Source organism: Monopterus albus, unplaced genomic scaffold (genome assembly GCF_001952655.1).
Source record: "Monopterus albus unplaced genomic scaffold, M_albus_1.0 scaffold208.1, whole genome shotgun sequence".
In the NCBI taxonomy this organism is placed as follows: Eukaryota; Metazoa; Chordata; class Actinopteri; order Synbranchiformes; family Synbranchidae; genus Monopterus; species Monopterus albus.
In genome coordinates, this window is record NW_018128088.1 from 36172 (window position 1) to 50849 (window position 14678).

Genomic DNA, 14678 nt, shown 5'->3' on the forward strand with positions numbered 1-14678 from the left:
TGAGACTATACAAGCAGCCAGAGCACAAACTCTGGCTGACAACTTTACTCTGTCGCAATGGAAAACTTCACAACGCTAAGTTTTGTGCTTCTGGTTTCATGCATCCACAGTAGTTTAGGTGAGCAACCACACATTTCTAAATTGTTAAATTTTACATACACTGTGGTTCATAGCTGACATGGTGTACTGTCTTAGATGAAATGATCAGCATCATATCTAAGAGTACAGATGGCTTATTATACAGCTGCAAGATATTTAGTATTTTGGTATATTTGCAAAAAAGCTAAGTTTTAAAAAGTCAGAAGTGTGTATGTGTGTGTACTACTGTACAGAGACTCTTTAAATTAAAGCAATCACAAACCAGAAAACATAAATGTTAAAGAAGAGGCTAACTGAACTGAGAGGTGGAACATTATATAAAGACAAGCTGAAGTAAATGGGATAACAAAAAGTATCATTTAAAATGTTCATTAAAACATTTTAATTTTAAAATAAAAGTTAGTTTTATCAGTTAGTCAGTATCAGTATTTGTATGTTTCATTAAATACTAATTTAAGTCAGTGACCAAATAAATTTCTTCTTGATGTATTAATTTTAAAATAAAACCAGACTCAATACCTAAGACCTTTCTCTGCTTGTTTCAACAGGATATACATGTGAGGGAAACTGTGGGACAAAACTAGACACCTGTTCATGCCACCCAACGTGTAGGTCTCTAAAAAACTGCTGTACAGACTATAAAGAGTACTGTGTGGAAGTCTTTCCGTATTCTGGGTCTTTTTTTGGTGGGACAGATGTTACTATCCTTGATGCAAGTTTCAATAAGAGTTCCCAGATTGTATGCAGGTCAGACTTTCTTCTATATCTCAGTGTTTATATGCTCCTGAAGATGCTCAGATTATAGCTCTAATTTAATTGGTTATGCCATGTCTCAGCAGATAGTACATATTTACATTGAAAAAAAAAAAACACTAGGTTTTTCCAAATTTTCTTTTTTGCAAACTACAGTTTCCAAGGTGTTCTACTTGTGCTGCATTGAAATTTTACAGCTGAAGTACAGTATAGACACTTGATGATACTTCTTTTAAAATGGCAGGTTTAACAATAATACCAGCACTGTGGGGTATGTGGACGAAAGCAGCAGAGGCCATTGTATCTCCCCACTGTTGTATGAAACAGGATGGGTTCCTTTGCACGTCTCCTCAGATAATGGCACTACATTCAGCAGAGTTGGAGCCTGGCTTTCAGGTACAATAACTTTCATAAATTTTAATAATATATAATTTGGTGATGAAACAATGTTCACTCATGATTTATGTGATTCAAATACAGTGCATAGTGGCAAGTTAGATTCTCAGTTCAAGGCGATTCTCGTCAACGCGACAAAATGGCAGTATTATGGCACACCAAATGTTGGAGGAACTCTTGAGATGACATGGAACACCTCTTTGGTCAGAGCAGAGTTGGTCAATATAGAGCTCTGGGGATACAGGGAGACAGGTGAGTTCAACTGCAATGTACATACACTGTCACATGACTCTGTTAATAGGGTAATTTTATAAAACATCTCTCTGTAGGAGAGCCCTATTCAGACAGCTGGCAGGGTGAGTGGAAGTATTTGTACTCACTTGCAAGGGGTCAGCCCAACAGTGGTTCCTTTAGCTTTTTGCCCCAGCCAGCAGAGAACGGCTCTTCAAGCTGGGAGCTTGGCTCTGTGCGTGTCAGCCCCAGCACCTACCCTGATGGCATGTGGTGTGTACGAGCACTTTATATAACAAAATAATGATGCTGATATACTGAGAATGACATAAAGCCTCCAAATTCATTATATACTTGTATCTCCTGTGGGCAGCTGCATTTGTCATGTGTTACATTTAGGAATGTACAAGCTGCATGGACTGAGGATCACGCTCTAGCGTGGCATCTGGAGGACAGGTTCAGGCACAACTCAGCAGTCTGGGCCCTGGACAAATGTTTAGCATGGGACCAGCTGGAAAACCAACTGCCCAACTTCCTCAGTGAGATCATAGACTGCCCCTGTACTCTGGCTCAAGCAAGAGCAGACACGGGGAGGTTTCATGTGAGTATGAAGAGCAGTGCATTTAGATGTGGCTACACTACTTGAAATTTGTGTCCTGTGCACATAAAAGCAATCAGGTAGTTCAAATTACAGTCAAACAAAACCTGTGCTAGCTGATCTCAGCAGATACTCTTGCCGATAGTGTAAAGAATCAAAACAAAAACAAGGCAATGAGTCAAAAAAGTACAAAACAGTCCTCAATATAAAAATAAATGTAAAACATACTTGCAATATAAGATGTCTCAGCAGAGCAGAGAGGTCATTAGAGTATGGGGAGTTTATTTTATGAGCTTGATAAAATTACTTTATTGTTTATGGGGGTTGTCAGTGGCTGTAGCCTTTTGCTGATGCTGACTGCTTATCAGTTCAAAGTCAAGGACACGTGGTCTCTAATTATAGTATTTACAAGAACGCAATCTTTGCAAGCTGAACACATTTCAGCACAGGTTTTATTGCTTTGTATCTGAAAAATTTACAGTTAGGTTTAGACAAGTCATTACTGTGTTCCAGTGGCAAGTGACTGGCAATACAATGTTAAAAGTCAGTGTGTGCATCTAGTGGCTTAATGTATTGATGAGGATTCAGTGTTTGTTTAAAAACCTGAATCTGTCTTTGTCATCTAAATTGCAATTTATACATGAACACAGTGAAGTGCACATCTTGCTGCCTGGTCACAAACACTTTACCCTATCTCTGTCCTCAGACTGACTACGGCTGTGATATAGAGAAAGGGAGTGTGTGCACCTACCATCCAGGGACTGTTCACTGTGTGAGGGCTATACAGGCCAGGTGAGCCCTTGACTCAGAGATAGCTTGCTGTCACTATTGGGTGATATTATATTCATTATTTTACAAATGTCTTTACCTTGTTAGCACTGCATCTGCAACATACTGATAGTAAAAATCCTGCAGTGTCCCTCAATGAGCAAAAAGAAGAAGAAAGTATTTTCTAAACCCATTTCACAGTTGCTCTCCTAATTTATAAAGCACATGCAAAACACATTTGCTCATACAATATTTACATCTGTCAATCTTTATGAGCTTGATGTAGTTTTTGTTCAATTACCTTAATATTAACATATGCAGGGAAATAGGTTAGCATTTTGTTAATTCCAAAAAATAAAAATGTACTATTCATGCATGATTTGTGACAATTAATAAATATTTTTGCCAAAAACAGTGTTAGGTTTAGGACACAGGCCAATGAAAATGAAATGTCTTAGTATGTTCTTCCTTATACTGCTGTATGTGGCCTGCGGTTGCCTTTTAAAAAAAATCTGTATTCTTACCTAAAACTTTAATGATATGCCCCAACCACGTCATCCTGACAATAATATAAAATGACTGCACTGTTGTAAATTATATCAATATTATTGATTAACTGAGCATCAGTAAATTTTTTACTAGACACTAGTACTCTGTTTTCAGCCTCTAGGCGTGGCAGTTGCTCCACTACCTTGGTGGTGAATGAAATATCTCAACAACTGTTTGTAATGTTTTGGAAATCTATCAACAGTCCTAGGTATGCAGCAGGACAACAGTGTTGTTATGACAGCACCGGTGTTCAGGTCCTGACAGCGGACTCGATTGGGGGTAGCACTCCAGACCGAGCACACGACTGGGGCTCACCTCCCTACAAGAGACCTCCTCGAATACCTGGACAGTCCCACTGGGTCTATGATGTCCTCAGCTTCTACTACTGCTGCCTGTGGTCAGACAACTGCCACTACTACTTCAAACACCGGCGCTCCAGTGACTGCAGGCGTTACCAGCCCCCCAGCACTGGTAAGTGGATCATTACAAACGGAGCAGTTTGTATATTTCTGAAGATTATTATTTACAGTTCAGTCTTAATGTTTGTATGTAATGGCAGCTGTGGTGTTTGGAGATCCCCACTTCATAACATTTGACGGTGTCAGCTACTCCTTCAATGGCAAAGGGGAATACACTTTAGTTATGTCGGCGCAGAAACAGCTGACAATCCAAGGCAGAACAGAGCCTGTGAATGGTGAGCTACTGAAGGGACCGAGCTGGGAAGGGACTGCCATGAAACAGGATAACAAATACACGCTGCACGTGAACTGTTACTACAGTGCCTTTCCCTAGTGATCTGATTCTCTCCCTATTAGGAACCATGATAAATGCAACAAAGTTATCAGCAGTGGCCATGAAAGAAGCGTCCTCTGATGTTATTGAGGTGCGTCTGGTGAGCGGTCACCACGGCCTTGAAGTGCTGCAGAATCAAAAAACCCTCTCCTTTACTGAGCAGAGCTGGATGGACCTGCATGGTGAGGCTCTGATTCACCTTGCCCCTGAGGTGCTGATTTTACTAGTCTTGATGAAATGCTGTAAAATACCTTCCATTTGTTCTAGAGTGAATATGAATTTGGACACAGTCTGCACATTTGTTTTCCTTCTCTGTGGTCAACCACTGGATTTGTGGCAAGACAGTGCAAAGAGAATAGAAACAGCAACAAAACATGTGACTGCAAAAACAAAAAAGTTATTTGCAAACCAGATATCTGAATGTTTTCTGACAGCAGTACAGCTCAGCAGAGTAGTGTTCTGCCCTAACACAAGGTTTTGTTGTCATCTTAAAACCCCTGAAAACATGACTTCAAATCGTAAGCATTTCTTGATAAAATTACTCTGCTGTATTAAAATGTAATATTACATCATTTAGGTGTTTAATAGATGTATAATTATAGGTTATATATGGGTTATATTACATTACAAACACTACTATTCACACTTTATGGTTAGATATATGGAATAACAGTATGTAAAGATGGTAAAATTATCTTCATGTTGACCAACAACTGTAAAATACTGTTTACACATGTAGTAAATGAATCAATTAGAATATTTCTGTATTAATAAAGTACTCAGGGCCCATTTTTCTGCATGAGTACTTCTGAAAATTTAAGTACATTCTCTTTACTCATTCTTCATTAAAATCTTAAATGCAGGACTTTACTTATAATAAGAGTATATACACTGTTGTACTGCTGCTTCTACTAAAGTAAAGGATCTGAACACTTCTTCAGCCACCACAGAAATGTGACATAAGCAAAAGAGTTTGAAATTTGGCAGAATACCTTGTATCACATAGCATCCCATTGCTTATTGTCAGGAGCCGAAAATGCATTTGGGCTTTCACAGCAAAGTCTCAACTTGATGACATGATGTCTGTTGCTCTAAACACATCTCTTTTGTAGGCGTGTTTGTGTTTTCCCCTACCTCTACAAATGTAACTGTGATGTTCCCCACTGGTGCTGGGGTTGAAGTGCGACTGAGGGGAGGAACCATGACAACCACTGTGCTCCTGCCGGAGGAGTTTAACAACTCCACGATCGGACTGTTGGGAAAGATGAATGGTGACGCCAGAGACGACCTTGTCCTCAGCAACGGAGAACTTGTGAAGAACTATAGCAATCCAGAGGAGGTGTTTAGATTTGGGGCAAGCTGTAAGAAACAAGTGAAACTGCAGATTACTTTTCTAAATTTATGTGACGTTTTCATCTCAGCCTGTGTGTTATACCCTGTACAACCAGAGATGGTAGACTAACTAATGATTGTAGGTTAATAAATCAGCTTTAGTTGAGGCTACCATCAACTTTACCACTATAGTAAAGTCCTGGTAAAAAGAAAGAAAGAAAGAAAACTACAGTAATAAACTGAATTTTGACACACAATACCAGTCACCACACTGAAGGTCCTTTCACCACACTGTTATAGTGCTTCCTGTTTTTGGGTCATGGCCCCTTAATGTTAACATTTCATGATGGGAAAACAACTTGTTGTCTTTTCATGCACAGAACAGGTATACGTATTTCAGCAGATAATGATGTCGCATTTTTAATTATATTTCAACACTTTTAGTGGTGTGAGCTGTTGTGTAACAGTATCTTTATTTTTGTGTTACAGGGGGTGTGTCCAATGACTCTGCCTTATTCACATATGACTCAGAATATCTTTTGGACACATATTACCATGCTCCTGGACATGTGGACAGTTTTATTCCAGTGTTTTTTGTCCCTGAGAGTCCAGATGATCCCTTAGCCAATCAAGCATCTGAGATATGCTCTGGAGAGGGCTCTGAGTTCTGTAGGTACGAGATCTATCATTTGTTATAACTCATTGTAATAATGAAGGAAAAATAACTTAAAAAAATAAGAGGATTACATACAGTTATGTGTTTTAGGAAGTAGAGCGCAATGGAATAATTGATTAGTCAATCAACAGAAAATACTCATAGGGGAAATGTAGGTTACAGGGCTTTTAAAACTTGATCAAATTAGGGAGTAAAAGTCATCACATATTGGGTTTATGGAATGTTATGGAAATACAGGTGAATTCAGTTGTCAGGGAAATTATTTTACTATTTCCTCTGTACTGTAGATATGATATCTTGGTAGGCCGAAGTCCAATAATGGGAAATGCTACCAGAGTGTCTTTCCAGAGTCACATCTCTCTGGTTGATGATCTACAGCCAGGTGTGTGTATATTATGAAAAATGTCCAGTGATTATTATGTACGTATGAGAGTTACATGGTTTCATAGTGTAAGTTGCTGTCACACTGTACAGTGATATCCTGTGGATGGCTTCCACCACCAAGCAATGGCAAGAAAGAGGGGACCACTTATTTGCAAGGAGCTAAGGTGCGATTTTCCTGTGAAGACGGCTATGCTCTTAAAGGATCAGCAGACCGCATATGCCAGAAGAATGGCCAATGGTCTGGAGAAGAGACAAGCTGCGTGGTTTCCAGTAGGAATAAATTATGAAATTATGCTACAATTTTAGCTGTGTGATTCTGGTTAGGGACCTTTGTTGTATCTCCTCTCAAAATCCTTTCTGAATCTATCTAAGATAAAATAAATACATTCTGTCAAACCCATTTAAAGCTACAGTATGTAACGTGTTTCAACTATTTTTGTTGTGGAAATATGCTCCAAAACTTAATGTCTTAATGTGGAGAGGTTCTGTTGTAGCCTCCTGTGACCCAGACTCAGTGAACAGCACTGGCAGCAGTGCAGAGATGTTAACCTCTCTAGTCAATCAGAGATGTTCAGTTATTTCTGCTTATTTAGTGCATTTTGTTGCATTCTCATCAATTATAATTTCCTAATGAAGAGCTGGGCAGAGCTGGGCAGAGCATGGTGGAGCAATGCAGATCGTAGCAGAGTGGCTTGATTAGTAGCTTCATGTTAGTACTACCCTAAGTTACATACTGTAGCTTTAATTTCAATAAATGGCCCTGATTCTGGTTTAAACATCTTTGTTTAACATATTTCAGGTAATCTTGCAGGAATTTTGGCTGGTTCCTTAATTGGTGCTGTAACACTAACTCTAATTATAACAGCAATTGTACTCTACTCCAGAAAACAGAAAAGGTGCGGTATAATTTCTTCTGTTGTTTATTTTTAAGATGTCATTTCTAATATGAATGAATTCATTTGCCTAATATGAAGAGTGTTTGACAGACAGACTATGTATTATAGTTTCTTGCTATGAGATAAATGTAATATTTTTCTCTGTGCTGTTTTTTTACATTTCAGAAAAGCTGCACGTTCAGAGGAAGCAGTGACAATTGAAGATTTGTAACCACATTTCTTGCTTTATTGTCATATTGTGTATGTTCACAACTTCACATGTGGAAATGGAAAATGTTTCAAATGGATACATGCATAAATATGTGCTTATATAATGCAAAAAAGATATCTCATTTTACCTGTAAACTTTGTAAACCACAGCCATGATCCCTGGCTACAGTACTGTATGTGGTAAGGATGAGCAAAGGTCCCTGCACAGCTAAATAGTAAATACACAGTACATCTTACATGGCAAAAGGTACTGATTTATTTATAGATTATCTTTTTACCATGTGTAGCAGTTGTAACTACACCTACCGTTAGTGTGCAGCATTCTGTGTTAAAAACTTTAGGCTTACTGTAATGAAAAAACACTGTGTTGATGAAGGTTTGTTGGTTCATGCTGATCAAACCAATGAGAACAAATTGCTATCTGCAAACACTGCATTATTAGTAATGTCATAGACTGCCCTGTGAGAGGCAAAATGTCTGTTTATCAGAACTGCAAACTACTTGCAAATATCTGAAATGTCTCAGTCTTGGGTTTGGAAACTGGAAATAACTCTGTTGTTTACTATGTGACTTTGAATACACTGTACATGTTGTTCCCTCACATGACCCAAAGCTGTGAACTCTATGGACAAAGAGCACCAGTATGTGACAAGACTGTAAAGGCCTCTGCTGAATAAACTGTCTGCTTGTTGCTCCCAGAGTCATTCAACAACAACAACTTGCCACTGACACTCCAGAGGTATAAATACAAATGATTAGCATTATCCTCTCCAGGTCCCAGGGCAACGGAGGAGTAACACTACAGCTCATGACATATCAAGTCACTGTTGCCCCTTAGATCACACTCACTGCCAGACAAGTGTTAAAATGATTGGCTGGCTATATAAAGTTTGGAGTGGAGCATTACAGATGCCAAAACAGCCATTTCCTCAGACCTCCTGCTCACTTTCTGTTTGCACTGGAGAATAAAGATTCTGATGCCCTATTGTTTAGTCTCCAGGTCATCATTCTAGACTTATTTTGTCAGGGTGGAGGCTTTGCAGTTTCAACATCCCTTTCTTTCCTTTTGAACTTATTTTCCTGGATATGGGTGAACCAAATAAAATATTACAGCGTCCCATTTTTCACAGAGACATGAATTGGGATCCCTTCCCAAACTGGACACAGCCGAATCGCGTCTTTGCGCAGGATTTTGGCCTCCCTCCTTTCCTGGAGCCTGTTGATCTGGAATGGATTGACTGGGCGAAGAGGAGACTGGCATCTTTGTCCTGGCCGGGGCTCACACAAACACCCCCTCTGCCGCTATTCAGTGACCAGCACTCTGATACACTGAACCAAAGGGGTCTGAGACAACGGACAGGTGGAGTGTCAGAGATCCAAACTGGACAGGACAGCTGGAAGATTAACCTGAATGTCAATCACTTCTCACCTGAGGAAATCACAGTCACTACCAAGGAGGGCTACCTGCAAATATCAGGTATATGCTTCTTTGACTGACCACAAGCTAAATTAGAGATGAGCTATATGATGACAAGTTGCAAATGTACTGCACTGTATTTGTGCTGTGTAATTTATAAATTGTACACAGTTTTTAAAAATAATTTCTATTTAGGGAAACATGAAGAAAGGCAAGATAAGCACGGACTGGTTTCAAGATGCTTCACTCGGAAATATAAGTAGGTTGTCTCTGGAAATATGAAGGATTTTGATAAATAAATATGTTTTACATCACTGGGTGATCTTATGTCATTGCATTGTATTGTATAAGCAAACCTACGACATGCACAAATACTGAAGGTACAACAAGAGGTCGGTAAAAACAAAATGATAAGGTACAGTATTCTGCAGCAACAGAAGGCAAATTGGTCTGTCAACAGAAAGATGTGCATACTCTAGTTTTCTTGAGTTGGTGTGTTGTTGATAAACGTCTTCATTTGTTCAAGGATGCCACAGGGGGTGGATTTGCAACACATCAGTTCATCGCTGTCTGATGGCGTCCTGTCTGTTGAGGCTCCTGTCTCTGGCACCTCCATCGGCGACCTGACCAATGAGATTGTCATACCTGTTCAGATCCAACAGGCGCAGGATGGTGAAAAGTGAAACCAGTGGGCAGAACTTGAAATTACAATGAGGTGTAGGCCTTTGTAGCACTGACATAAACTAGTTTTAAGAGCATTATAAGTCAAATTTTACTGTAACAAGCTTGTTTTCCTGCCAAGTGATACTGATTAATGTTGTAATTCACTGTCACTAGTACAGTACCATGTCATGATCGCCCCCTTGTCCTGTAGAAGGTCAGGGGAACTAGGAGATGGTGGTGGCAGGCTGGGTGTCTGGAGCCAATGCTAACCAACACTGGGCAAGAGGCGGGGTACACCCTGGACAAGCTGCCAGTCTTTCACAGGGCTGACACTTAGAGCCAGGCTGCTCACAACTACGAGCAAATTAGAGTCAGCCATTAACCTAACCTGCATGTTTTTGGACTGTGGAAGGAAGCTGGACTACCCGGAGGAAAACCACATGGTGTTCTGAAAGCGTGTGTCACATTTGCTTTTGGTTTTGATGCAAACTCATTCATGTAAAAGGGAACTGTGATCTACCACAGACACTACTACAAGTTGACAGTAATTATCCAAGAGAATGGCACAGAAAAAAATGTATCAGCTAACCAGAGGATTCTGCAGAACAGATATAACATTACAGCCTAACAATATCTGCCATGTAAAGAAAAAAATATGTAATTTGCTCCTTTAACATCTTTCATTAATGATCTATATATTAGCAGATTAGTAGGAATCAGTTTAATCTGTATTATTTGTTCATCTATTTTCTGATTTACTGTAAATTTTGTCAATTATTTCCTCTTTATAAAACTGTTTTGTTTATAGTATTTAAGTTTGAGTTTATTTATTCATGTATAACATCATCAACAGTTTATTTCAGTGACCATATAATTAGCACTCACTATCAGTTACAGAGTAAAATTACACTTTCACTTTTATTTGCAAATGCAGTGGTGAAAGGCAGAGGCCACTGAGTGAAAGTCTGCTGCGGGTCTGATCTGATGAAAGCCAAATCACTCAAAAGTGAATAGTGACATCTAGTGTTTGAATAGACTGTTATATGGCAACATAAACAAGTCACTGAGTCTATTCTACAAGTAAATGACATCACATGGATTGATGCAATAACCCTTGAAAATAGAAACAAAACTGTAAAACACAGAAGACTTTGTTTAGACAAATATATTGTTCTTATGGCTTACTGTTTTCTTGACTTAATGTGTCAGTTATCCAACCAGTGGTTGGCTATGAAATGTGAATATTTCAAGAATCAAGAATAATCTAATGAAGTAACTAACAGTGATTCAATTTGGACTAAGTGCCAATAGAGAACAGAGTCCATGTATTTTTAAAAACAGGAAAATAGTCAGAGAAGCAGGTTACCTGTTACCCTATAGCCATCTCTGACCAAAGATAAATGTAACATCGCTGTAACATACATTAACATATCCAGCAGAGGCTCTGTGCAGCTCATAGGGTCAGGGCCTTTCCTGCAGAACGATCACTGATGTTCATGTAGAAGTTGGAAATAGCAATCCAATAGAAATCCAGCATCCACCTCACAGCCATCAACAGGAAGAAAGCATATAGACACCATAAATTTAACATTGAACTTCTCAGGCCTCGATCAATCCCCGACTAACCCTGCAGTGACTGGTTAGTAGAAGACTATGGTTTCTGTGTGGCTCTTAGGATGTTGCTACAATGCTTTCAGTGATTGTTCTCAAATTTCTCTGCTTCATCTGCAAAATACAGGTAATGTCCACAGTCCACAGAAGATTGTTGTAATTGACTTTAATCTGAGTGCTACTTGGATGTTAGCAGGACTTGTTAGTTAGAGTGGTATGGATCTTATCTCCCCATATCTCCCACATGAATGAACGTAATTATTGACATTTATGATTTGTAAAAAATATATGTATTGATAGAGTGTGATAACTTGAGGCTTGGTGAGATGTGCCTGTAGTATTGCAGTGTCTCTTTAAAGGAAGGGGGAGTGTAGAAGAGGGACAGAGGAAAGAGATGAATAGAAGGAACCAGAACCACCTACCATGACCAAATGCGCTGTAAATGTAGGACAGAAATTCGAGTGGAATACAAACGGATCATCAAGCGACATATTCGAGGGAAAACCATGTTTGGATGTGCCTTATCTGATTCAAATATTTTTAAATATGGTACCACATACGATCATGGGAACACAGGAAAAGTATTTTCCCTCCCAAACATTTCTTGCATTTTGAAATGGAAAAGAAGAGTGGCAGTAAAATACATCCCTTTGCTACCTTTCTCCGATTATCAATGGTAGGCATTGCATAATTCACCCTTATCCACCGGAGCCATTTGGTTCCTCCTCTTTGGGAAGAGGGGGACGCCAGAAAAAAACGACTACATCCAGTAGCTGCCTTCTCGGTGGTGCTTGCAATTGTTTGGCTATGCCCTTTTCTCTCTTAGGAAGGACTTGCAGACAGTAGCGGCGGAACAAGCAGGGGAAGGATGCATTTAACGCTGGGTGTGTGTTGCATTCAGGGAGATTCGGCAGTAATAGCAGCTCTACCAGAAACAGCGAGTGCGGAGGGCCTGGGAAGCACCCAGCCCCACTATATCCTCCTTTTCCTCCCCCCCTGCAGGACCATGCTTGCGTGAGGGATGAGGTTGTGCACAGGGACACCAGGCCAGAGCTGCGGCCTACTTCTCACAAGAGCCGGTCTCTCGACTGCAAGATCTGTGAACACATTGACACCATCAAATCAGCATCTTTGGTACGCAGCTTCCTCTGTCCACCGTTTGCATCAAAAATACGTGTGTGTGTGAGCGTGCGCGCGTTAATGCGTGTGTGCGCGCTGGCGGCGGGGGGTGAGGAGGGGATGGAGCGGGTGTCTGTGTTCTCAGCTGTACATCTGTAGTCATGGCAACCAGATCCCGTTAATGGATGTCATTTTTTCCCATCCTCAGCTTCCCTCCCTGCCGCTGGTTTCATAAGTGAGCACTACATTTATATATATACTCCTTGTAAATCTCCGGCCGATGTCTAATACCACAGAGATTTCATTTTTGTCATAGATTGTAAAAGGAGCATTTCCACATCTTCTCTCTTGGATTGTGATCTTACTGACTGGTTTTGACATCCCATTGACATATGGATGTATAGATGTTACTTGCATAACAGAAAAACCCTGGATTCATTGATTGGTTATTTTATGTTGCTTGATATTTTCAGACACTATTCTATTCAGACTTCTGAATAGGATTAAACAGCAGAGCCTCTGTTGAGACTTCAGTATCACCTGTAAACACTTGTTAAATTCTTGGGTTATCGTGGCTGTAGTTGTGTGCAAACTGATTGCTTTTCTTTGGAAGCATTGTTCTTTGCCTCTGTACTGTATGCCGTGTGTTTTAAGCTCTAGCCTCTGACTTACTGGCTCCACCATGGCAGTTGTTTCTCTCTGCCTGCTCTGTCTTTTACTTCCGGTGTTCCTCTGTATAGGTCATCAGGTAGATCCAGGAGCATGAGCAGGACTTTGAGCTGCGGGAGCAGATGTCTGGGTATAAGCGCATGCGGCGGCAGCACCAGAAGCAGCTGATCGCCCTGGAGAACAGGCTAAAGGCCGAGATGGATGAGCATAGGCTCCGGCTGCAGAAGGAATTAGAAACACAAGCGAACAACACTTACATTGAGCTGGAAAGACTGGCCAAGCGCCAGGCTGCTCAAACAGACAAAGAGGTACAGCCCCAGCAGCAGGTGTTATTTATGAATAAGTTGGAAATTCAGTGACTTCATTCACTTCTGGGTGATAATTTGAATCATTGTTTTGTCTTGTCACAGACAAAGTCAGCTGCAGCAGAAGAGAGGAGGATCCAGCAACAGATTGTTGCTCGGCAAAAGAAAGAGCTGACTTCTTTTCTAGAGGACCAGAAAAAGGAGTACAGGCTTTGCAAAGAGAAGATCAAAGAAGTAAATATAATGGACACAAACAGTGCAAAGTTTTGGAACTTACATATAATATCTCTTAAATGTCCAACACAAGTTCTCACACAATTTTAACAACAATTTGTCTTCAGCTCATATAAACCCTATTCATTCTGTTATTATTGTGTTTGTCACATGTTAAGGAGATGAACGAAGACCCTTGCATATCCAAGGAGGAGAAGCAGGAGCGTCTCTCCAGGCACAAAGAAACAATGCAGCGCTCTCAGGCTGAGGAGGAAGCTCATCTGCTGGCCCAACAGAGGGTGGTCTATGACCGGAGCTGCAGGGCCCTAAAACGCCGCAGTCTACTCAGGAGGCATGAGTTTGAACAGGAGCAGCTGAGGGAGGTAATTCATTTCTTATGCAATAAAATATCAAAATCAATGCCAGAGCCCTAATACAGGATCATTTACATATATAAAAATACCAGGTGTGTTGAATTTACAGTGTTATGATATAAAACAGATAAAACAACAAATCTCCCACACTGGGAACTTACGGAAAGTATTCAGACGCCCTTAAATTTTTCACTCTTTGTTATATTGCAGCCATATGCTAAAATCATTTAAGTTCATTGTTTTCCTCATTAATGTACACACAGCACCCCATATTGACAGAAAAACACAGAATGTTTGACATTTTTGCAGATTTATTAAAAAAGAAAAACTGAAATATCACATGGTCATAAGTATTCAGACCCTTTGCTGTGACACTCATATATTTAACTTAGGTGCTGTCCATTTCTTCTGATCATCCCTGAGATGGTTCTACACCTTCATTTGAGTCCAGCTGTGTTTGATTATACTGATGGGACGTGATTAGGAAAGCCACACACCTGTCTAAGACCCTACAGCTCACAGTGCATGTCAGAGCAAATGAGAATCATGAGGTCAAAGGAACTGCCTGAAGAACTCAGAGACAGAATTGTGGCAAGGCACAGATCTGGCAAAGGTTACAAAAA

The 14678-nt window shown here is 40.1% G+C and overlaps 3 protein-coding genes across 3 annotated transcripts in view; all 3 read left to right on the forward strand.

Moving 5' to 3' along the window:
- Positions 1–57: 57 nt before the first annotated feature.
- On the forward strand, positions 58–7741 carry LOC109970788 (sushi domain-containing protein 2). The gene is made up of 16 exons (XM_020618588.1): positions 58–118; positions 648–846; positions 1097–1248; positions 1333–1500; positions 1578–1752; positions 1879–2080; positions 2784–2869; positions 3597–3865; positions 3954–4088; positions 4210–4368; positions 5299–5547; positions 6008–6191; positions 6482–6576; positions 6669–6848; positions 7378–7474; positions 7640–7741. The coding sequence occupies exons 1-16, from the start codon at positions 58–60 to the stop codon at positions 7683–7685; spliced, it is 2457 nt and encodes an 818-aa protein (XP_020474244.1). The 3' UTR covers positions 7686–7741.
- A 721-nt stretch (positions 7742–8462) lies between these two features.
- Positions 8463–10538, forward strand: LOC109970803 (heat shock protein beta-1-like). Its single transcript, XM_020618626.1, has 3 exons — positions 8463–9161; positions 9297–9360; positions 9628–10538. Exons 1-3 carry the CDS (start codon positions 8771–8773, stop codon positions 9782–9784), a joined length of 612 nt encoding a protein of 203 aa, XP_020474282.1. The 5' UTR covers positions 8463–8770; the 3' UTR covers positions 9785–10538.
- Positions 10539–11750: 1212 nt separating this feature from the next.
- The window catches only part of taok3b (TAO kinase 3b), a 9049-nt gene continuing 6121 nt past the window's right edge, over positions 11751–14678 (forward strand). The window contains exons 1-4 of the mRNA XM_020618645.1: positions 11751–12509; positions 13235–13471; positions 13574–13702; positions 13861–14064. Coding sequence (XP_020474301.1) covers positions 13286–13471; positions 13574–13702; positions 13861–14064 — 519 coding nt within the window. The 5' untranslated portion in view covers positions 11751–12509; positions 13235–13285. The remainder of the gene's footprint in view (positions 12510–13234; positions 13472–13573; positions 13703–13860; positions 14065–14678) is intronic.